Source organism: Anastrepha obliqua, chromosome 3 (assembly GCF_027943255.1).
Source record: "Anastrepha obliqua isolate idAnaObli1 chromosome 3, idAnaObli1_1.0, whole genome shotgun sequence".
NCBI classification, from domain to species: Eukaryota; Metazoa; Arthropoda; class Insecta; order Diptera; family Tephritidae; genus Anastrepha; species Anastrepha obliqua.
The window spans coordinates 134,956,140-134,981,007 of NC_072894.1; the positions used below are offsets into that span (position 1 = coordinate 134,956,140).

The 24,868-nt window shown below is 38.0% G+C and overlaps 1 protein-coding gene across 6 annotated transcripts in view; it reads right to left on the reverse strand.

Moving 5' to 3' along the window:
- The window catches only part of LOC129242655 (zinc finger protein 316), a 176,579-nt gene that overhangs the window by 10,827 nt on the left and 140,884 nt on the right, over positions 1 to 24,868 (reverse strand). For 3 of the 6 annotated variants that reach the window (XM_054879431.1, XM_054879430.1, XM_054879429.1), the window contains exons 4-5: positions 3,802 to 5,071; positions 2,862 to 3,720 (exon numbers count right to left, since the gene is read on the reverse strand). In XM_054879431.1, the coding sequence (XP_054735406.1) occupies positions 2,862 to 3,720; positions 3,802 to 4,293 (1,351 nt within the window). In that variant the 5' untranslated portion in view covers positions 4,294 to 5,071. Of the gene's footprint in view, positions 1 to 2,777; positions 3,721 to 3,801; positions 5,072 to 24,868 lie in introns of all 6 variants that reach the window. The other 3 variants (XM_054879428.1, XM_054879432.1, XM_054879427.1) reach the window with 1 other exon arrangement.

Genomic DNA, 24,868 nt, shown 5'->3' on the forward strand with positions numbered 1-24,868 from the left:
CTAAAAAAAATTTAACTAAAAAAAATTCAACAAAAATTAAACGACAGCCTATACTCATCCCAGTGAAATGAATTCAGTACTAAAAACTTCTCAATAAAATTTCGTTCTAAAGCAATTTGAAGTTTTGATTTTGAAGATTTAACTTCGTTGATCGCATTAAACACAAATACAGGGTGGGTCATATAGCGTTTGCTTTTTGAACCACCTATTTTTTTGAGAATGGTAACAAAATGACATGTCAAATGTGCTCCTAATTTACTTAAAGTTTTGACATTTACGAAATGGGACGCTATACGCTTGAACGAAATTGGGAAATATTTATCGGTGGCTACGTCAATAAACAAAATTGTCGGATTTGGGGCTCAGAAAATCCACACGTTACTGTAGAGAAGCAAATGCATCCACAACAAGTCACTGTTTGCTGCGGTTGTTGGTCTGGTCGGTTACAGTAAATGGCGAGCATTACCGTGACATACTCAAGGAGTTTTTGTTTCCAAAAATTGAAGAGGATGACATGGACAACATTCAACATTCAACATTCAACAGGACGGTGCAACTTGTCACACTGCCAAAGTTACACTCGAACTTTTGGCTACCGTTTTTGAAAACCGAATAATCAGCCGAAATTCCGATATCAATTGGCTGCCTCGGAGCTGGGATTTACGCCCGTTGGACTATTTTTTGTGGGGAGCCGTTAAGGACAAATGCTATGCGAACCATCCAGAGACGATTGATGCCTTAAAACACGAAATCGAAGTTGCCATTCATGAAATTGGAGCCCAAACAATCGAAAATGTGCTTAAAAATTGGGTTGGTCGAATGGCCTACTGTAAAGCCAGTCGTGCAGTCATTTGAACGATATTATTTTTCATTCATAAATGACAATGTTCAGTCTTCAAAATAAAAAAAAAGTTTGAAAAAATATTGATTAGTTTTTTTTATAGCCGATTCAAAAAGCAAATTTTACATGGCCCACCCTTTAAATTATTATTAAAACGAAAAAAAGTACTTAGAAATAAAAATAAAATGAAATTTCGTACTAAATCCTTTGAAAGATTATTCATTGTTTAACTTAATTGAAAAAGAAAAGTTTTTAGTACTAAAAAGTTTATGTACTTATAAAATCTTAATATTAATTGGAATTTGAGTTCAACAACATTAATGTACTAAAAAAGATTGAATGAAATGCAAGAAAAATTAGTGGCTTGTAATATAAATAAAAGAAAATTTCGTACTAAATCCTTAAAAGATTATGTCACTATTTAGTTTAATCGTAAAAGAAAAAACTGTTTGTTCTAAAAAAGTTTTAGTACTAATCCAATGTTAATAGTAATTTAAATTTAAATACAACAACTTTTAAGTACTAAAATTTTTTATGAAAATGCAAAAATATTAGCACTTTGTAATAAAAAGTAATATAAAATTTCTTACTGAACCATTAAAATATTATTCAATATTTACCTCAATCGAAAAAGAAAAAATTTGTAGTACTAAAAAAAATAAAGTTTCGTAATAAATCATTCAAAGATTATTCTAATATTTACTTCAATCGAATATGAAAAGAAAGTTTAGCCCTAAATATGTTTTAATACTAATAAAATCTTAGTATAATAGGAATTTAATTTTAAGCCAAAAAAAATTTTAATTTGAAGAGCTAAAAAAATTGAATGCAAATGCAAAAAAATTATTACTTAGTCATAAAAATAAAATCAAAATGTCGTACTAAATCCTTAAAAGATTCTTTCAATATTTGCTTTAATTGAAAAAAATAGTACTAAAAAAGTTTTAATACTAATAATAATTTTAATACGAATAGTTATTTAAGTAAAAAAATTTTAAGTACTAAAAAAATTTAATGGAAGTGTACCAAAATAAAAAATGATGTACGAATGCCTTGAAAAACTATCCAATATTTACTAAATCAAAAAGATTGTTTAGTACTACAAAATAATAATTAATATAAAGTGCTGAACTTGTTTTAGTTTAAAGTTAAAAATTTAGTGGATTTTGAAACAAATCAATGTATTTGATATTAATTATGTGATTAGTCAGAAACCGAAGAAACAGAAACTCGAAGAAGAAATAAATGAAGACACAATTAAGCTTTTGTATTTAAATTTAGTACAAAAATAAGCCACCCCTCTGAAACGAAGGGCAGGCTTTCTTCTACAGAATAGCTATATCTTTGGTATTTACTTAAAAAAAAAAACATTTCCCCAACTATCCAAGCTATAAGTTTTGCTAAATTTTGTACAAAACCAGTTCTAATCTAAAAAAAAGTATTAAAAATAATAATACTGGAACTTATTAAAAACAAAATTCGGCACATAAGAATACGAGCATAAGTGTTTTCCATAACTGGATATAGATAAAAATTTTTTTTTTACTTATTTACTCTGTCAACCTAATTCAACCGCCTCTTATTTTAGCCAAAACAAATAAGTCACCATTCTGAAAGGGCAGCCATTTCCTTCTATCAAAGGTGCATAGAAGACGAAAGTGTATTGTAAATTTTGAATTTTGGAATTTTGCAGGGGCATTAGCAGGATTCTTGTATCTACGCTCTGCCCAAGAACTGAGCTCTAAACTTTCTGTATAAGCTAGCAACAGTAGTTGCGCCTAAACTGTTTGTATGTGCCTCCACTAGCCAGCTGGGTAGCCAGCTAAATGTTTGCATGTATATGAGTTAACTGTATGTATGCATCTCTGCCTCTGCCTAAATAATCAAATTCTGCAAATTTGCAATTTGTTCAATTGTTTCAATAACTGTCGCTCGCCTTGGTGGGTGCGCACATGTTGATTGAGGATGGCCTTCTGGCGAAAGTGCTTGCCGCACTCTGGGCATGCGTAGGGCTTCTCACCCGAATGGATGCGTATGTGCTGGTTGAGTATCGCCCGCTGACGGAAGCTGCGCGAACAATAGCCGCAGGTGAATGGTTTCTCGTTGGCGTGTATGCGTAAATGTTGCGTCAGATGTGATTGCTGGCGGAAACGTTTGCCACACTCCGAACATGGATACGGACGAGCATCGGTGTGAATGCGATCGTGCTGCAGCAGCGTACTCTTCTGCTTGAAATCTTTGCCGCAGGTCAAACACTTGAACAGTCGCAAGTCGCTATGTGGTTTTGGCGGTTTATTGGGGTTGGGATGACGACCGCGACCGCTGCCTGTGCCAGTACCTGTACCAGTACCACCACCGGTGCCAGTGCCAGTCCCATTTCCGTTGCCTGTGCCGCCAGTGGTGGGGCCTGTGCCTTCGGCGCCACCATTGGCACCATTGTTATGTGCATTGCCGCCAGCGCCACCGTTCTGCTGTCCGTTGTTACCCTGTGGACCGCCGCCACCGCCAGCGCCTGGCAGCAGTTCGGGCATGGCATACGCCTCGAGCCCACCATTCTGCTCCATGGCGCCTGTCATGCCGGGTAGCACAGGTTTGTTGAGATAGTGCAGTGCTGGGAAACCGGGTGGCGGCAACATGGCACCTTGAGGCGCGGGATGGCGTGGCGCATAGTAGCCGCCGAGCTCACCACCCTGAGGCGCTTGGAAGTTATCGTTGGCCTGGCCCGGCTGTGGGGGTCCGCCGTTCTGTACGTGTTGTTGCTGTGGGTTCCCCGTGCCGGCATCGCCGCCCGAGGACTGGTGTTGTTGCGGGTCATTGTTGCTTTGGTTTGGATTTGGCTGCGCCGAATTCTGCTGCTGGTTGGCCTGCAGGTTGGCGACCTGCAAGAATATTACACAGAAAAAATAAAATTAAAATAAAATAAATCATCAAACAGATGCACTCTTTTTGCAGCTACTTACCTGGCTCATGGTGACATCATCATCGGGTGCGCCACCGCCATTGACACGTTGCTGTGGCGGATACGGACTGGTCGATGGCGAACCCTGCTGCCGCCCAACACCGCCGCCACCATCACCGCCGTTTTCGCGCACGTCGCCCGTCGGACTATGTGGCTGTTGGCCTTGTTGTTGCTGCTGTTGCTGTTGTTGCGCCACAGCCGCGGCAGCTGCTTGCGCGGCGCTCGCTATTTGCGCCGCCGAATTTTGTCCATTTTGTTGTTGTTGCGCCTGCAAATGTTGCTGCGCCTGTTGCTGTATGCCCGGATACATTTCGCTACCCCACTGCGCGGCCGAACCACCAATTGCGGCCGGATTACGTTCTCCATCTTGTGAGTCTTTGTACAGCACGTAAGGCTGCCCCGTGTCCTGCGTGATGCAGTACATTATTTGACGCGGTACCTTCAGCCCAGCGGCAATGCAGGCCGCAAACGAGGCGGAGAAGTTGATCGCCATATCGCTGGAGGAAGAAGTGTGTGAGTAGTGAGTGCTTTGTGGCTGTTGCTGTTGCTCACTTTGTATCGACTGGTGTATTCAGTTGAGGATTTGAAATGCGTAGAGGAGTTGCAAGGTTGTGCGATATATTCTACTCTTCTCGCTTCAGTAGCCGAGCAATTTTCAACTTTTCAACGGCTAACTATATTTTGTTGTAATTCAACTTGTTGCTGTTATTGCGCATTAAAGCTCATTTTGACCATTTTACGTATGAAGATGCTTTTGTTTTGACTCTCAAATTTATTTCTCTCAATCTTTCAGCGTTGTTTTACTGCTGTTTTAAATTATGCTCTTCATTATCTTATATTTTGCCTTTGATGTTCTCATTACTCTCTTTCGCGAAAGCACTTAACTTTTCAATACTCCTGATTTGTGTGCTAAATTATTACATTTGTTGTTGTGGCTGTTTTCAAGGGGCTTCTCATGTTTTACTTTTATTGCAAATTTTTATTATCGTGATTTATTTCCTTTCTTCTTAATCTTTGACTTTTAACTGATGTTTATATTTATATTTATTTTATGTTTTAATATTTTATTTGCTTTTGTTTTTGCTTTTGCTAAAAATCTTTACTTTTAGTCCCAAATTGTATTTATATGTCTAAAGTTAAAATCTTTTTATTTTTGCTTATAAAATATTTTCTCAAACTCTTTGATGTTCCTGGAATTCCAAACAGTTGGCCAGTTCGTAGTTGATGATGATGCAATGCAATGACCTTCTTTCGTGATTACAATATTGTGCCTGAAAATATAAAAGTAGAGGATTGATGTAAGAAGAAAGAAATAAGCAAACAAAAAAAAATCAAAAATCACTTGAGTTAGTTTTATTTATATAAAAACATCTCCTCTTCACTTCGGAGAATATAAAAAAATTTTAAAAATAAAAATTAGTAATATGCGCGAGTAAACTTCTGTTAGGCGTTTGGCCGATGGAGGGACCTACAGTTTTAAGCTGACTCCAAACGGCAAATGGTTTTTATGAGCAGCTTTTTCATAGCAGATGTAAAGGCTTGCCATTGCCGAGGGGCGACCGCTATTAGAAACAACTTTTTCTATTCGGCGGCTAGGAATACACGGACTAATTTGACATATCTCCGATTTTGTCAAATAGGTGACAGCACTTGAAGCGCGTTTTCCCCACTTTAATTTTTACAATGTTTAAAAACTGGAGGACAACATTGAAAAAAAATTGAGGGGCTAACTTAAACTAACCGAAGGGTTGTTTTTTGTGTATTCTTTCCACTTCTACATATTTAAACTAAAACATTTCGAAACACCTTTTTAAACAACTTTTACAGCTAGTTAAAGGCGTTTTTTATAAAAAAAAATATTTTTTGTATGTACCTTTAAAAAATTGGAAAATTGCGATTTATTCGAGTGATTTGTTATTATTGTAGTTCGCATAGAAGACGCATTTTTTAAATTTAAAAGTTTTGCTTCAGCCATTAATTATGACGTTTTTGAGAGTTGACAAGGAAAAGTGATCATAAGTGCAGTATTACAATTTTTTTAATTCTTTAATAAGACTATTTTAATAAGACACAAAGTTGCTTCAAATAGGTATGAAAATACTCAAATAAGGACTTTTCAGGCACCGTCTATTATGAGCACTCATTTTTTGAAAGTAAAACTCTTTTAATTCGGCAGAATGGGTTTTTAAAAAATTATTAATTCAATTTTCCATCTCAAAATATTAATTAATGCACATTTTTTTCTTTTTTGTGTTTTTGTTTTCCTTTTTCACTCCTCTCGGGAGCATAGGGCCTCGACAAGAGTAAGTCTTGCATGGGTTTCGTTAAAATATTTTGACTTCTGACAGGGTAGGTGATTAGTCTGTCGCTAACAGTCCTAAGTAGTGTGAATGCCCACCTGTCGTTGCTTAGGAACAACGCCTTCTTACCGCTAGGAGCGCCATTTGCGTTTCATTTTTTTTTGGCAGAAGGATCGCACAGATGGTTGGGGACTTCGCATAATTAATTCACATAGTAATATTGAATTAACTTTTTCATCGTTTCTTTTCTTGTTAATTTTTTAGTTTTATTTTTGTTTTTGTTTTTTCTGTTTTTTATTATTTTTTATTTTAAGAACTATTTTGTCTCCTGGCAAAATTTAGATTACAGCACTTTTTGGGTTACGTATAATCTATGATTAACCAGGACTTAGTTTTTGTTTCTTTAGCCCTTTGAATATTCGAATAAGCGAATGAAACTCGTGAATATTCCAAACGAATTTCTCCAATACACTTATTGCAGGGCAGTAACATTTATTAAAGTTTTATACAAATTTCAATTTCATAGGTTGCAGTGGGATTTGAACAGGGGTACGCAGTACTCTTGAATGGTAGCTCAGCATGTTAACCGTGGCGCCACAGCGGCAAAGCATAGGGTTGCATTTCTTTAACGAGCACTAGAAAAGTGCTAAAACATAAAGTATAAGAACACGGTAGAGAGAATGTAGAAGGTATGGCCAACATCAGGATTGCGTTGGTGATAAATGAGAACATCAGCGCAGCAGCTGCTATCTGAACAAGGACTGATTGGGTCAAGGGCTACTTATCGCCCATTTACTTCAAAACTGTCTTAATCCAAAGAGAAAATGTTTAGATAAGTATGCAGAAATTACCATAAACACTTCGTTTATCCTGGCGATATCTATTAACAGTACCTGATTAGATGAAAATAAGTATTACTTTTAAATGAAAACTGAAATTAAATGAAATTACCGATGAATTGGCCAAATGCATATTAGTGGATATTCCACAGGTACCAGAGCCAATAATCGAAATCAGCTCAACAGGAACCATGAATTGGATCAGCGATTATGGATGCAGTTTACATAAAGAGTGATGGTTCATTCTAGAACGCTGCAGAACGCAAAGTGTTTTGTAACAAGCTCGAACAAAAAACTGTCGAACTTTCTTCTAAAAGTTGGTAGAAAAGAAGTTCGGTTGATGGTCGCTATTATTACAGAACGCAACCCATGGGGTGAGCATATGAACACCATTGGCGTCTTTGTTTCTATTATATCCTATCTCTTTCTCTCTGCCACTTCTCGCTTTTCCTCCTTGACTATCTACCCTTTTACTTTCCTGAGCTTTGAATACAATGGGCCTGAGTGTTTTAGGAGTTACCAATCTCTCACTGTTTCTAGGCTCGCCTTTTCAAATTTCAACTTTAGAGCGGCATAGTGAATTGAAAGCATTTCGGCAATGTCATCTTCCTATATTTGGTACAATGCGCCAATTTTCTTGATTAAGCTCTTGAATGGCCTTATAGCCCTTGGACTAATTTGCCAGCAACAGTTCACTGGATCGCTTAGATCGCAGCACAAACATCATTTACGTACTATATTAAAAGTAATAATAATTTCCTTGCATTTGCTTGAAATTTCTTCAATAAATGTATCCATATAAGCCTGAAATTCACTGAACACTTAATCCAAGTTTGCATTTTATTTTATAGTATACAATTCCTCTCGTCACCCATCGGCGTATTCTAGTCAATTAATCATTATAAAACAACACAACTTTCGAAGCAATAAATCACGATTTCGCGCAACGCTGGCAAACATGTAACCATAGAATTTTGCATGCTGTATACACACACACACACACATGTACACAACTCAGTCACGATGTATGCGCATTGCAAATAAATACTGCATATAAAATTAAAGTAATGACAATTACTAAAGTCAAAAATGGTAAAACCACATACTTGATTTAATGCAGGCAGACATGAGACGGAGTTGAATTTAGATGTATAAAATTAGTTAGTATTTATAGGATAATATTCTATTATATATTATTAAAAAACATAAAAAAATAAAAAAAATAGGAAAAGTCAATGGAAGCTATAAAATATTGTATATATATATTTGCTACAAATTTATTTAAAGTACCAATTTCTTAAAAAAACAGGGAGGCTAACGATGAGAAAAAATGAAAAATAAATAGTGAAATAGAAAAAAAGTAAAAAAACATGCCCCTGTTTGGCTTAATGGCTATGCCAATAGACAAAATTGTCGTATTTGGGCTGAAGAGCAACCCGAAGCCATTCCAGATTAGCCATTATATCCATTGAAAACAACAGTTTGTGCCGCTTGTGGGCTGGAAGAATCATTTTGATGCCGGAAATTGACACCCGCGTGAAATCTCTCGCTACATTCGGTTCCAACAAGATGGCGTTACTTGTCATACAGGCCGTGAAACAATGGATTTACGCGTCGTCATTTCGGTGAGCAATTTATCTCTCGCCTCGGACCAGTGAATTGGCCACCAAGATCGGATGATATCAAGCCCTTGAACCTTTATTTGTGGGATTGTGTGGGTATGTAAAGTCTAAATACTTTGTAGATAAACGAAACCAGGTTCGATTGAGGCATTGGAAACCAATGTTACTAAAATTATTCACGAGATACCAACCCAAGTTCTCCAGTGAGTCATTCAAAATTGGTATATACGGATGGGCAAACATTTGAGAGGAATTATCTTTAAAAAACAAATGTCATAAATGGTTGTTCACAAAAATAATAAAAATTGCCCAATCAATTTGAATTTTAGTTGTTTTATTTCAATTTAAAATCCAACACCATTTACTTTGGAGGTGTCCGGAAAAGTCTACCTGCTGTAAATAGCAACGTTCACCATTTCCTCAACTTACGAGAATAGTAAATACTGATGGGCTTCTATGCATGCACTGGATTCACTATGCCTTGTTTCTAAGCTGTGCATTCCTATGGCGTCACCAAAACCAGGGGAATAGTACAGATTGACGCTTTTCTGTGTACCTACAATTGGCTTGAATATTTTATAACACACTTTGCCGTGATAGATCAAAGACCTGTCTAGAACAACTTTTGAAGGCGTGACGACAATCGTGCGCCACAGGAGCTACATAGATTTCGTATATCGACTTACAACCGGCAGGCATTATCTGCAAGTCCCTAAGCTTCTCTCAATAAAAGTAGCTGAGAAAAGACGCCAGACAATGATAAATAAAATATTTTAATACAATGTTTAAATGTTTCTACAAAAGTGCGTGATTTATTGCTTTGTGCTGGTAAACATCTAAAGTTAAATAGGTGGTTGTGACATAAGCCGAAAGTTTTAAGGATATGCTGCATGAATTATTGCTTTATTTATGATCTCATCGTCTCGAGGCAACATCTTCACCAAAATGATTGAAATATGCGAAATTCCATTAAAAGTCCCAAAAATTGTTTCAACGCTCAGCGAAGTATCTTAAACCCCCAGTAATGATATTTTTCGCAGTCATACTACACTTGCACACACAATACATATGCACTTACACATATGAATCGGCACATATTGAGCACATATGCGAATTTTTGCGCTCGCTTCATAAGCTTGTATGACATCACACCCAACAAGCTAGCAATCGACCGATCGGCGTCGCGGCGCACTACCGCCACTGACAATGAACGCTGTATTGAACAAAACCGCAAACGCTTTCAAGCAGCAAACACAACTGAAAAACGATCGATGTGAAGTGGATAAATTAGTTGGAAATGCGGCAATCAGATTTTGCTGAGCAAACGTGAAGCCACTAGCGACCGGCAAAGTCGCATAGAATGGCAAGCAAGCAAATCAATATATTGGCGCAAATTTTTGGTATGCTTATAAAGTTCCTGAGACTACTCGGTGTTAAAAATATTTTATTTATTGGGCTTTGGTTGTCAGATCGGGTGATTAAATCTGACTTTGAAGTGATAGAAAGTTGCAAGGAAAATATTAAAAGGCAACATTTGGCATATAATGCAAAAGGTCAGAAGCTGCATCACGGCAATCACAGTCGACACTTTGCATGTACTCGCACATACAAATATTCCTTCAATTAACCCCAACTTGCGTGGAAGCGCACATAAATACGCTCGCCAATCTATTCAAGTGTTATTAACCATTTTACACACATCTTGCACTGCTGCATGCATACATACGTAAATATGTAGTTGTGTGTGTGTGTAAATAGACCAATCTACACATACGAGTATAGGTATGTATGCATGCCATTAGGCGCATACTTCTTACTCTTGTAGGTGTGTGTGTGCGTGTGTACATAAAATACTTCCATGCGAGTGCGCCAAGACCTTGATCCCTCATTAATGGGAAACTTATTGGTAGCGCAGATTGGCATTGGCCCAAAGAGGAACGTGCTGTGAGAAATGCAGGCAGTCAGGCAATCAGGCAAGCAGAAAAGTCGCAGCAGCGATATGCTGATAGTCAGTCAGTCAGTCAACTAAAGCGACCAAGCAGCCAGCAGGCAGCTTGCACAGGCACTCATTCCACGCTCGTGCATCCACCAAATGCACGGCCACTCCCTAACTCAACAGCTACAGCCACATAGTCAGTTGTGCTCAGAGTGTGCTCTCTTGCAATCAGTAGCTGCTGATCTTGAATTCTGACAAAGTCAAATGCCCTATCCCGTTTCGTGCTGCCCCCCTCTCAAGTCATGCTTTCGACTCCTTTATTGTTTTCGTTTTGTGTTTTTTTTTTACTTATGCATCGCTTTGAGTACCCAACCCATTTCAAGCTGTTCCAAGCGTTTGACTCTAACTGATTCTGACTCTGATGGCGGTAGCCCAACCCAACCCATTCCATGCCAAGACATTATCGCTGCAGTCTGTTGAATACTTTAGCTCTTAAATCAACACAAAAAAGGAGAAAAAAAAAGATTTTATTTCATTTTGGGATCTGAGTGTTGTGCAGCTTTCTTTCGTTTTGTTTTTATTGTTTTTCAGTAACTTCGATTTCCTTTTATTGGTTCCTATATGACACATAAAATATTAACCGACTTCGAATGCTGAATTTTAATTATGTCATGTCTCGCTTGAAGTGCTTGTGGTTTTGCATATTAACAACTTTGAAGGAGGAAAAATGTGTGAGTCTTTTAAGTTTCGCTTTATTGTCTTTGTTTTTGATTTTTCATAAAGTATCTTGCGAGTCCTCAAACGTTGCGAGTAATTTATTCAATTTGTGTTTCTAAGCGCATGCCGAAGATCGAAAGCTGTAGCGTAGGAAGTTAGAGAAATTCGTACTAACTGCATGCCGGCCGTCAATTTAATTGGGATATTTCTGCTAAACAAACTCAAATTAATTTCTACCTTAAATGACACTCTACCGTAGAACCATTTTTTTATTTCAATTAGGCCTAACGAGTGAAAGAAACAACGACAACGTTTCGTTACAAACCTGAGTTATCTGGGGCACCCAGTGCAGTAAAGTAATTTTGAAAGGAAGTTAGTTAGGTTGTAATTTATATATATTTCAGCAATTAATTTCGTACAAAAGAATATTAAATATTGAGGTATAATTGGCGTTTAAACTCTTCGTGGGCGTTTGACCGAGCTCCTTCTCCTATTTACGGTGTGCGTCTTGATGCTCTTCCACAAATGGGGGAGCTACAGTTTTATGCAGAGCTTCTTATGAAGAACTTTTGCCATTGCTTGCCGTAGGGCGAACGCTTCTTCTATCATTTGATGTTTCTTGCATTGGGTTTCAAGCCCGGACACAATCGAATGCGAGTCACGAATCAACCTCTTCAGCTAAGGCGGCCCACTAGAGTATAATTTGAGCAAAAATATGTTACAAGAAAAAATCTTAGGTCAGGTTAGGTTATAGTGGTATTCAGTCTATACGATTAACTCACTTAGATCTTACAGGTCCATTGTGATACAACTGTGCGACATAGAAGCTTTATTTAGTTCTCGTCCCAGACATTTCCGTAAGAGTTAGGAGTTTAAAGCGAAGAACATTTTTTTATCCTGAGACATGGATTTTCACTTAACGCAACTGCTTGTAATAGTTTTGCTAAACAATATAGGTATAAGCCGACTGTGGGTTTGCGTCACTAATTTTGTGACTAGCAATAGTTCTTATGGCATCCCTGTACGTATTCTTTGAGCTGAAATCTCTCACCGAACCTATCCAAGCTTAAATGAATATTCGAACAACTTTAGCATTAAATCGCGTAACTTTTTTAAGCGATTCAAAAGTTGAGGTTCTCTATCTGCAAACTGGAGCTTGAGGGACGTGCCAGAGCAATCTTTCTAAATACGTCTTTCTCTGACGCTTCCAAGATGGAATTGGGAGTAGGACCAGGAGTTTTTTCTAAATCAGCCAATTGTTTTATTATTTTTAGCCAGAAGTCTTTGCAAATGCTGAGAAAAGATGGGAGGGAGAGATATCAAATTTTTTTTTCATAGTCAAGCTGGGATCAAGGCACTAACAACGTCATGGAGCCGATCCAAACTGGTCAACTCCTGTCAGGAGAAGATCAAATCACTTGAGTGAGCAGGTAACATTTCTCTGATCTAGGTTCTAGGACATGGGAACACAGAGGGAAACGAAATTACTGAGGAACTTGCCAGAAGGGACATCGGTATCCCTTTGAGTGTTGTGAGGGGAATCGCACAACATATTTTTCAGAAAAACGCAGAACTGATGGAGCTCCGAATCCGAAATTTTAAGTTATAATAGGATGGATCAGATTGGCAAATGGATGAGAATCAAAACGACTCTATCAGTAGTGGAACGTCAGCAGACTAATGTGGCACGTGCAGCTTGCTAAGCCTGTTGTATGCCCAATTAGACAACAACTTTACCAAGAACAAACCATTAAGGGTCAAAAAGTACCTTTTGCCTTTTTCACCTAGAAGCGGGCCAGGTATCATATATCAAAGCAGCTGTGCCCCAGGCTTTATAAACCTACACTGTTTAAAACACACCAGTTAGTAGAATCGCAATACTCGTCCTTCAAAACTCCCCCAGTAGCCACTCGATATCCTTGCTGAGTTATTGCTGAGTTATTATTCGTTTCTTATTGAAAGAAAACATTCATCAAGGCGAGTTTAAACGGGTAATAAAACTAAAAAAAATTCACTGTTTGTTTTCATGTGAAAATGGTGAAAGAACTGTAATGAATTTCATTCAAAGTGCATTGTTTACATATGAAAATATAGATGAGAATGTGTAGCTCAAGTAACTAAGTATATTCGTACGTATGTGCACATTGCGCTGTCGGGTGCAACCACCCTGGGCAAGGTCAGTTACGGAGGCGAAGTGCCGAGCGCAGACTAACGCGCGCAACCAGCTGTATAATCAATGCAAAAGTAATTGGTAGATATAAGTGAAAACTTAAAGCACATATTTACACACAAATAAGTATGCACGTTAGGGTGGTATGCAACAAAAAACACTGCAGCGAAATAGAATAGGATTATTTTAGTTAGTTTTTTTCGCTCAGCTCGATAATGTAGATAAAAGAAATTTAATGCTGGATATTTTGAGATAATGAAAAGAACAAATTATTGGACCTTTTCAGATGAGCAGATATTGTGGCTGAACCTAATTAAAAAACAGTAGTAAAGGATGGATGAAGTTTACGGTTAAACTGCCAACTGAAAAATTCGAAGGTAGATCGCTTGAGGTAACACTCTATGAGTATCTCATCATGCTCGCCCTAACGGGGCGCAGAAGCTTGGACGATGACAAAATCCGATGAGGCGTCCCTTGGAGTGTTTGAGACAAAAATTTGATCTTTGCACGTTGGTGATGGCGAGAGTCGTATGGGATGGAACAACAACCTATATGAGCTTCAGCGTGTCATAAACATAGTGCCGTGTATAAAGATCCAGCGGCTTCGTTGGCTGGGTCATGTCGTCCGAATGGTTACAAGCGCTCAGGCTTTGAAAGTATTCGTTGCGGTACCAGCTGGTGGTAGCAGAGGAAGAAGAAGGTCTTCTCTTAGACTTGGTGGTTCAAGTGAATCTTGATGTGCCCAAAGACATGACCGGGTTACTTTGTTAAGCTCGGCCTAAGGCGCGTAAGCGGTTATCGCGTCAATGAAGACGAAGAAGAGATCCCTTGAGCTCACTGCATGGGGCCTGTCTTGCCATAGCTTAGTGGTATGATTTGGCTGTCGGCTATAGTGGCGCTGGTTTACCTCTATTGTTTCCTGTACTAGTGAAGGACTATAGAACATCGGATTTGATTTCCACGTGTGCGGGATTCGCACACTCGCACAATTACAAATGGTATGTGGCTGGGCCCTAAATTAATAAGAGGTTCCTTGGCTTCCGACCATTGATGATTCACCAGGTTTAGTGCCCTTAGGTAAAATAAGTTTTGCAAGACTGCCCTAGTGTACTCTTTCTGTTCGTATGATCGCAGGAGCCTAGCGTAGGGCGCCTGGGGGCTTTGACGAACTCTAACTACTTATGCATGATTATTTTGTTTAGTGATATTTACATATACATGAAAATAAAACAAAAATTGCGCATATGACTCTGAACCTCTGGCTGCGTGCGTTTCTGACTGTGCCATTGTGTTTGCAAAAATAAAACAGCAAAAATGTAAAAAAATATAAAAATAATGAAAAAGAAAGAGACTCGTAAAATCGTAAACGTTGCAGCTCACTAAAACAGCAATTGAGCACAGTTTACATTGGCTGATTGCTTGACTGCTACACTAACTAACAAACTAACTGACTGAGCGTCCGCCCTCTTGCTGAATTGTGTATTGTTGCTACATTTTTATTGCAGTCATTGTTATTGCAATTGCTGCGATGATTGCAGTCTGCGCTTGGGGTAATGAATTGCTGTGCATTGGCAACGCCTGACTGCACTGACAAATCGCCGCTGGTCCGACCTGACGAATTGACTCACCGACTCACTCGTTCACGCATTCACTCACAAATTGGTTAACAAATTCTGCTGACTGATTGTGCGACTATGAAGTTGTAGTTGCGAACATCAGTGACGGTGGTGGAGGTGGCTGGAGCTGCAAGCCTAGATACTTACACAGCCACACTAGCTCACACACTAGCGAGCACAAAAGAATATGTTACAAAAGCTGACTGATTGAACAAAGTGCGAGAGCGTTTTAGGCGCATAGCGACGACGGCAATCGACAATCGACAATCAGCAATCAGCAGCAGGCAATCGGCAGTCGTCAGTCGGTGGTGTGGTGCTCTGATAGTTCTTGCTGACAATGACTGCCAAACGGAGACGGCGGCGGCAGTGACGGTAGTGGTTGCATTGGCAGCAGCCGGCGGAGTCAGCGCACCATATATCGGCGGTGATACGCATAAACTACCTTGAACCCAAAATGAACGCATTGAACGCATGCATTGCAAAGCGCAGCGATGCAGTGAGAGTGTAGAGCTGTGCGCTGCAGTGCTTGGCGTCAGCGGCGATTGGGGCTATGTTAATGCGTTTGGCCGACGTCAATATGAATGCACATGTGGATATACATATGTATGCATGTGGTGTATGTGTATGTGTACGAAGGTATGTATATGCAAACATAGGTGAGGGATATGCGTATCGATGTCGTGTTGCTGCGTTGCTGTTAATGTTGGAAATATATTTTTATATTTTAGTCATAGTAAATTTTGCTTTTGCTTTGCTTTGAGTTGTGTTGAGCGATCGGCGATTTATGTTTTGCGCTAGGGTAATTTACTATCTATGACAACTTGCATGTGTATGGGTGTGTATGTGATTTAGTAAAATGCTGCAATAACCCAAAAAATACGTAAAGGAGCTTATGCAAAAATAAAATCATTGCTGGCCAACTTTTGCTAGCGAAATATTCGAAGTAGTTGAATTTTTGGCGCAAAAGTGAATGTACTTAATATATATGCTTATGAACAGGTACGTACATATAACTAAATAACTATTTGACTGTTAAATAAAAATATTCCCAAAATGTAGTCACTTAATTTTTTTTCATATATTCGTAAAACTTTCATACTAATTTTTACTTGTAAATTTTTTTTATAAAAGTATAACTCATTGTATAACAAGAACCTTGTAAATCAAATTTCCAAACTTTGTAGAAAATTCAGTAATATTTGATCATTTCAAAAAACTATAATCAGAACTTTAACTTTTTTTAAACAATATTTTATTTCATTTAATTTTGAAATGAAACCAGTTTTTCTATTGAACTGTAAGTCAGCATTTTTAACTTTAATATGCACCACAAAACTACTACTTTTATATACTGGAAGTGGGTATTTTTCAATACTCAACGTGGACAACCGCGATTTGTTGATCTACAGTCCCGCCAAACAACATTTAAATTAAAAAAAAGAAATTTCAGAAACATTTTGCGTATTTAGTTTTAAAGTCCTTTTTTTCCTGCGACAATACATCAAAAATTAACATTGCATGCAAAAAAAAGAGATATCAAAAATCAACGAGGTCCTTGACTTTTGGAACATTAATGGGTGAAAAAGTAAATAAAAATATGATTTTTGAGAGGCTTCAAACTGACGTTTTATTACACAAAAATTGCACAAACGGCAATGTACGAGGGTCGTTTGAAAATTCCGTTCATAAATAGGTTAGGTTAGGTTAGCCTGGTTGGCAATAAGCCACGCATAGACCTTTTGGTCCCTAGCGATACCAGATGGAGGCCAACCTCTATGAATACCTAAAGTAGACCTCATGTAGGATGTCAGCGCTTTTGGCGAATCTAAGTATGGCTGGGAGCTCCACTTTTGAGATGTCTTCCAGACCCTCAAACAGTGGAGCTCCCAGGCATCTTAGTCGCGTTTTTAATAATGCCGGACAAACGCACAGAAGGTGTTCTAAAGTTTCCTCAACATCCTCTCTGCATTTTCTGCATATGTCCGTGTTAGCAATCCCTATCTTGTACGCATGTGCAGCCAATAGATTATAACCTGTTAGCATACCTATGATAGTTCTGCAGTCCTTTCGCGAGAGCGTAAGTACGAATTGAGTCAGTTTTTTGTCGTTAGCTTTACACATGACTTTTGCTGTTTTGCATGTGGTCAGGTTAGTCCACCTAGCTTCCACTTTCCTTTTCATGTGGTCGTCCATTTCGTTGTATATTGTGTTTAGCGGTTTTGGTATGTCATTCTCTTGCTCAAAATGTAGTCTAACAGCACTTTTTGCTATCTCATCTACTATTTCGTTCCCCATAATGCCTTTGTGACCAGGTACCCAGTAGATATGCAGCCTATATTGCTGCTTGGCTATCCACGTATATATTAATTGTTGAGTTCTTTCTTGTTCTAGTGTAGGCTAGCTCCGCGGCTTTCCCCACAGTAAAAACTTCCGCTTGGAAAATACTGCTGTGGTCTGGCAGCTTGATAGGCTGCCTTATTCCTAGTTTTGAGCAGTAAATACCCGCTCCCACTCCGTCTAGAGTTTTAGAGCCGTCTGTATAGATGTGAAAAGTTCTATGGCCAGGCTTCATGCCTTTGTGTCATCCCTCCTCTTCAATTGTAGTGCGAAACCTTCTCTCCCAATTAAAGTACGGAGTCATGTAGTCCATTCATAAATAAAAACGACTTAATTTTTTGAGGTAAACCTTTTTATTTTTCAATATAGTCTTCTTTTGGGTTTATAAACTTCGTCCAACGTTGTTCTAGTTTCCCTTCAGAATTTTTTTTGTTTTTTATTATTAGTATTTTCATTGCAACTAGTATAACATTTCATATATATACTAACGAGCAATTTTTGTGGAGTTTTGTTACAACAAATAATTTGAGTTAATCCTCAGCAAAATACAATTCATACTTTTAACTGATTTTTATTTATTAATTAGTTTAAATCTAGAGGTTTTTTACGTTTGAGCCTTCGCTTCCATTTTGTATTATCGTTAAGAATCAAGGCTTCATTGTTCACATGCTTGCTTAGTCGCTCTGCGTGCGACTTTGCAAATTTCTTTATGGTTGCCGTAACCGAATCAATATTGAGGTCACGTTCTAGATCTTGCGTCCTAATATACCATGGAGCACAAACTGCATGCTTGAGTGCCTTAGTCTGAAATCTTTGTATATGCGCTGTGTTACTATAGCTGGTGCAACCCCATAGCTGAATCCCATAGGTCCAGACAGGTTTGAGAATTTGTTTGTAAAGCAGTATCTTGTTGGGTGCGGATAACACTGATTGCTTACCCATTAGCCAATGCATATTTTGGAATTTTAGGTCCAGTTCTTGTCTTTTCTTTTTCACGTGCGCACTCCACCTAAGTTTCGTGTCGAGCGTCATACCTAGATACTTTGCTGTATTAGAGTATGGTACTTTAATGCTGTTAATGTATATTGGCAGGTAGTTGATCTTTTTGTTCGTAAAGTTGATGTGTACAGACTTTGTTTCGTTCAGTTTAATGTGCCATTTATCTGTCCAATTGTATATTTTATTGATAGCAAGCTGCAGTTGTGTAGTAGACTCTATTTCTGTCTTTCCGACGGTTAATATTGCAGTATCATCAGCAAATGTTGCTATAAAGCAATTTCTGCTGTTTGGCAAGTCGTGAGTAAAAAGTAGATAGAGAAGAGGTCCAAGCACAGAATAATAAGATTTGTATAAGTCGGAAAAATAGCAGTTCGTTTCTGCAATCATCTCCTCCTTTGAATAAAATGTTTTTCACGCCAACCACTTATTCAAATTGGGGAACAAATAATAGTCCGAAAGATTCAAGCAAGCTAAGTCTTGAAGATAGGGGGAGATGTGAAACGAGTTGGAACCCTATTTCCATTAATTTTTCGACGACAGCTGCTTAGGCGTGAACTGATGCGGCATCCTGATGGAAAAGGAAAAGCACTCGACCTCCTCGATTCGAGTGAATACCAAACACAAAGAAGTAGACCGATCTGGCTGGATAAAAAAACAAAAGCTTACACAGTTCGACTGAATATATTGACTCATTTGTAATATTAATAATGCAGCTGACAAATCAAATCAATTTACACCATATTGTATAAGTAAATAAAAACAGGTTTCTTGGAAATTGAAAAGCTTTTATTGCAATAAACAAGTTTTTACTTCTTTCAACTCGATATTAATTACGTATTTCCGGTGGTTAAGGAGACGTAGTCGTCCTCGGAAATTTAATTCGCTCCTTGCTTCGAATAGCAAAGTCACTGAAGGAGGTGTAACTGTGGCGGCTTTACATTGAGCATCAATGCCGACGGATTAGGGGTACGACAGCTAGCGCTTTGAATTCCAGATTGGCACCCAGAAGTCAACTACATATGGAAAATACCGATATTTCGGTATTGCTGAATTGGCATCCCTAAGCAGTGTAGAACGGGCCTGTAGCAGTGAACAATTTCTCACTAGCCATACTTGATAGGGGATATTAGTAGATATTTTACAGCAATTATTTTCAACAGCAAATGTGAGCTTTCATTCAGTATTCAGAAATTTTTACAAAAACTAAAAGTTTATATATTTTTTGGGCAAAAGAAAAAATAACTAAAAAATAATGGCAAAGTTCGAGTTTTTTTTTTGTGGTCGAACATAACTGAAGCTGAAGCCGAAAGTTTTTAAGTTGTATAATAAATATTATTCCTTTTTATTTTGAAAGAATTACATTTAAAGCTACCCACCTATAGCTAAGCCTCCCTCATATGGTGGAAGGTCCATAGGCTCTGAAGGCTTCAAGTAATGCACACAGGTTCCAAGTCACTTTGGATTAGGATAGTCTTACTGGCTAGCTATATATTTGACACGACTGCTGACTCTAGTAAATAGAAGCAAATGCCTAGTCATAAGCAGACGAAGCTCTCTTGGCGGCGGTGACCGCCTACTAGTACCAATTTTAAATGAAAAATGTTTCACGGAAGGTACACTTAACTAAATATTATTCCATAATTTTATGTATTAAAAAGTCAGAAAAAGTGAGTTTTGAAAAGAGAAATTCCCTTGAAAAAAGTTAAATTATCCGAAAATGTATTGCAAAATAGCCTGAAACTAAATCTGTCAGTAAAACCCACCCAAATTCAGCTTCTTATTATCTAAAAAAAACTTCTCATGTCTCAAGCAACAACTTTAATATCTTTTCTTGCCATTGACTACAATATAGTCACACAAAAACAAAAAGACAAAAAATGGACCCACACGAACTCCACAACAACTTTGACACTAATATTTGAAAGATTTCGGCGATGGCGTTGAACTTTGACAGCTTTTAAGCATAAATTTTGCAAGCATTCAAGAGCAGGCACCAGAAACATCAGCACAGCAATGCCAGCAACGGCAAAGGAGCAACAAAAGAAAGAAGTGGCGGTGAAAGTGTGCTTACAGCCAGAGTTACTGACACGATGTTTATTGGGTATTCATTGCTTTAATTAAACTTGCATGACGCGGCCAATGGGAGAGAGAAACTACGGCAAACATCAGCATGAGCAGAGTGTCATTAGCAAGTGCTGCTTTGTCATCAGCAACAGTGAAGTGGAGCTGGAGCTGCTACTGCTGCTTTAACACCAACAACAACAACAGCAACACCAGCACCAACAACATCATCATCATCATCATTTCCATCGCCATCGCTATCGCCATTAGCATGCGCATTATCAGTGGCAGCAGTGGCGTCACTGAAAGGAAAAGCAATAACAACAATCAAAGTGCCGCTGCCACACGCCTACTTCGTTGCAATTTCACCGTTCGACACCGTTCGCCTTTTACCACTCTCGTCCGATCTACAACTAACTTTCTGCGCTTCAAAGTTTCTCACTGTCTGCATTTCTTTGCCGCCTGCCTGTATTTATTTCTTTCTTCAACTTCGTCACTTCTTCGATTGTGGATTGTGGTTAAAAGCATATCTTTTACGGCTTGCCATCATGCGAGTTGGCCAGAAGCACAATAAAAACAACAATAGCAATAACAAATAAGGTGCTTCAACAACACTCAACCAGCCAGATAGGCAGCCAGCCAGCCAGCCAACCAACTAACTAAACAAGCAGTCAACCAATCAAATCACATCGTAGTGAAATTTTAGTTGAAACGCTTGCAATTTGTTGTTGTAAGTGTTTAATGTTGTTATGTTATTTTGTTGTAACTATTCTTGTAATTTAGTTAGCCATTAAAAACTTACAACATTTTCCTTTACACTGGCTGTTGTGGCATACAACAATATTTTGTATTCAGTCATTCATTCACTCATTTCGTTGATGCGATTTACTCGCGCAACTTTCAAGCAACTCCCAACTCCAATGCCAAAGCGGCACACAGCTTGGAGTTGCTAGACGAATTGCCATACACTAAACGCTAAGCCACACCATTGTGTTTATACAAATACACACACAACACACACGCACACACATACATATTTGTTGCTGTTGAGCGTGGAAAATTGAAACGGTGTTAGCTGCAACTTGGGAGGGAAATATGGGAGGGGCTTAAGTTTTTCATTTGAACGTTTGTCGGCAATTGTTGATTGGGAGATTTTCTTTAATAGATTTAAATGAATTAATGAAGACTTATCTGGAATATTTTGATTACAAATAAAAGTTTAAAGTTACAAGTTTCAAGTAAACAAAAGAAATATTTCATGACATATTGATTAGCGGCAGATGGTTTTTGCGAGAGGCCCACAAATAAAAAAAATATTCATAATACCGTCGAAGCGAACGGCCTGCGGCGAAAAGTCTGAGTCAACTGAATCACAAATGCGCGCGAATTTCACGTTACGACGGGCAGCAGTTGTTAAATTTTGACTATAAAACTGTACCTCCGCCAATACTTATAATCTGCACTTAAGGAGGTGTAGAAATTCGAAGTAAGTCTACCGATCATTCTCCAGCATAAGAAAATATATCAGAGTAGAAAATTTTATTGAAATCTAAAACTGAAAAACAGGAAATAAAGCAAGTTGAGCTAAATGAATGGCCCACTTAAGGCTCAAAGAAAAGGAGTACATTGAAATTTGATTAGGTCAGGTTAAAGCGGTTAGTGCAGTGATCACTTCAGGCTACAACTTTAGGTCTATCGCGATATTACAGTTAGGAATCAGTCGAGATGCTGGCCAAAAAGTACATATCCAATATTCTATTAAGACCTCTGTGACTAAGATGAAAAAACAACGAAGGGGAATCAAATTATGTACAAAAATAACATATCAAGTTTGTTTATACGATAAAAGCTCCAATTCTCGAATATTTTATTAAGCGAGAATTGGAGCTTAAGAAGTGCATCGACCTGAAGGTATTTACTATGCACCGAATCTTATAAGAACTCCGAAAAAATAAGATGCCCAAATTATTTCATCGATTTAAAGTCGTTTCAGGCACTACCAAATTAGCTCCATATATATTTCGAATATAACTTCTTTAATAGGAAAACAAAAAAAGTTTGCGTTTAAAAATTATGTCAAATTATGTGTGACAGTTATCACTGCCGGTTCATTTTCGCAGTAGATAAGAGCAGTAAACAAAAACTCGCGAAGATGCTCGGAGGCATTTGTAGAGCTAAAGCAGAAACTTAAGACGTACAAAGTGCAAAAAGTATCGGATTGCAATGCAACGAAGAATGATGTGGCTAAAACACGTGCCCAAAAGCCGTACACGGTTTTCGTGAAGAAATATGGCTGCTGCGTAATATACTATGAAACGCACATTCTTTCTGATTTTTCTCAACTTACAAGCTAAGAGTTTTATGTAGCCGATGCTAGAGGAGTTGTCGCGGAAAAATTTAGGACACACAAAAGGTTGAAGTTTCCCAAAAATATTGTCGCTTGGCAGGCCATCTTCAGTTGCGGCGTCACGAAGAAAATTTTTCCTAACTACTGGCTCGATTAACACAGAAACCTACATCAGAGAGTGCTTACAGAAGATACTTTGGGAATTTTTACTTCATCATGGCGTGTCTACCTTCTTTTGGTCTGATCTCGTCTCATGCCTCAGCAACTCTTAAATGTTATTAGCAAATTTATATTGTTGTTATTCCTAAAGAAGCGAACCCTTCCAATTTCCCAGAACTTCGACCAATCGAAATATTGCGCACCTCAATTTGATTTTTCGTCATTATTAAGATGGAGAGAATAATTAGGTTCCGTAGTGCCGCTATTTTGCTCTCAGCGAACTTCACAAAATCGCTGTAAGCGTGACGTGGCAGTTGTGCAATTTCTTCTTCTTCTTGCATTCTTGTTCACATTTTGTGTGATGCCACACACTCTCTGTTTACTCAATCTAAATTTGACTTTGCTGGTAAGTGAAATTCCTCGTTCCCCAAGGAATCAATCAATATTGCTGTAATTGTAAAATATTTATTGTTTTTCCTTGTTCACTCCACTCGGGAGCATAGGGACTCGACAAGACTCAGTCTTGCATTGGCATATTTTTCTGGCAGAAGGATCACACAGATGGTTGAGGGTGAGTTGTAAAATATAACCTCCATAAAAAATTATACTAAATTTTATACTCCAAAGTCTCTCAATATAATCTTATTGATAGTTGACAATACCAGGTGATGTGGTTTTTTGTAACTAGAGTATAAGTGCATTGGTGGCGTGAAATTAATCATCCAATTTTGATTTTGAATACTCTTTTACTAAAAAAAAAATGATTTTTTGGAAATCTTTCTTTTGACCTTTACGCGTTCCATTGCTTGCACGTCTGCATGCAGCTGCATAGCTTCTTTATGTATATTTTTTTCTTCTTTAAATATTTGGCCGAGCTCCTCCTCCTATTTGTTGTGTGCGTTTTGATCTTGACCCCCCAAATAGAGGGACCAACAATTTTAAGACGACTCCGAACGACCAAGATTTTTTAATTGTTTTTTATTTATTTAATGAAATCGTAGACATTTGATGTCTGCAGATATTTTTTATGAAGATATTTTCCACAAATAGGAGGAGGAGCTCAGCCAAACACCTAACAGAAGTGTACACACCAATTATTTATTTTTTATTTTTTTTTTCCATGGCAGAAATACACTCGAAGGTTTGCCATTGCCTGCCGAGGGTCGACTGCTATTAGAAAAAAACTTTTAGTGTTTCATCCACGGAGATTCGAACCTACGCACCCCCAAAAGGAAGTCCCGCACCAATCGATTCAGTTCACAAGTGTCAAATTTGATTGAAATACGCTGCCATTTGCAAAAATTATAGGCCCTCCAATATAAAAATGAATTTTCCTGCTTTCCATTGACGATTTTTATTGCAAGTAACGTATAAAGGCGAATTTTACTTTGAAAAATCAACTGCAGAAAAGTTTGATGAGAATATTTTTAGAGTTAAACAAAATTTCTTGCCTGTGTATAGTTTCAATCAAGAAGAAGAATTGCATTTTAATAATCCTGCATTTAAGATTATTGCATGCTATACCAAAAGCGCGAAATGTAGCTGCTTTGCCTGAACACTTAAGCATTATTTAAACACTTTTTCAATTTTTGTTTTTAGATGCATACATACTTTTGCAAGTGACTAACCAATTCTTCCTAGACTACTTTGATGCTTTGCTATGGCAGTTTGAAAATTTGCGCACCGAAATAGATCCACATTCAAGGTTATAACGAAGTTAAAGAAGAAGAAGAAGAAAAAAAACTACTTCCAAAAAATAAAAATTTAGCACAGAAACCAGCCGCTGAGATACTTTCAAAACTTCAAAAACTCACCACAAAAAAGAAATTCACACAGAACAAACAGATATGCTGAGAATGGGAAGCAGTCGAGCTTGAAGTGGAACATGGAAGAGCGCAGCAACAATAAGAATAACCACAGCGTAGATAATACAGATATTAGCGAAACAAAAATTGCTTTGGCAAA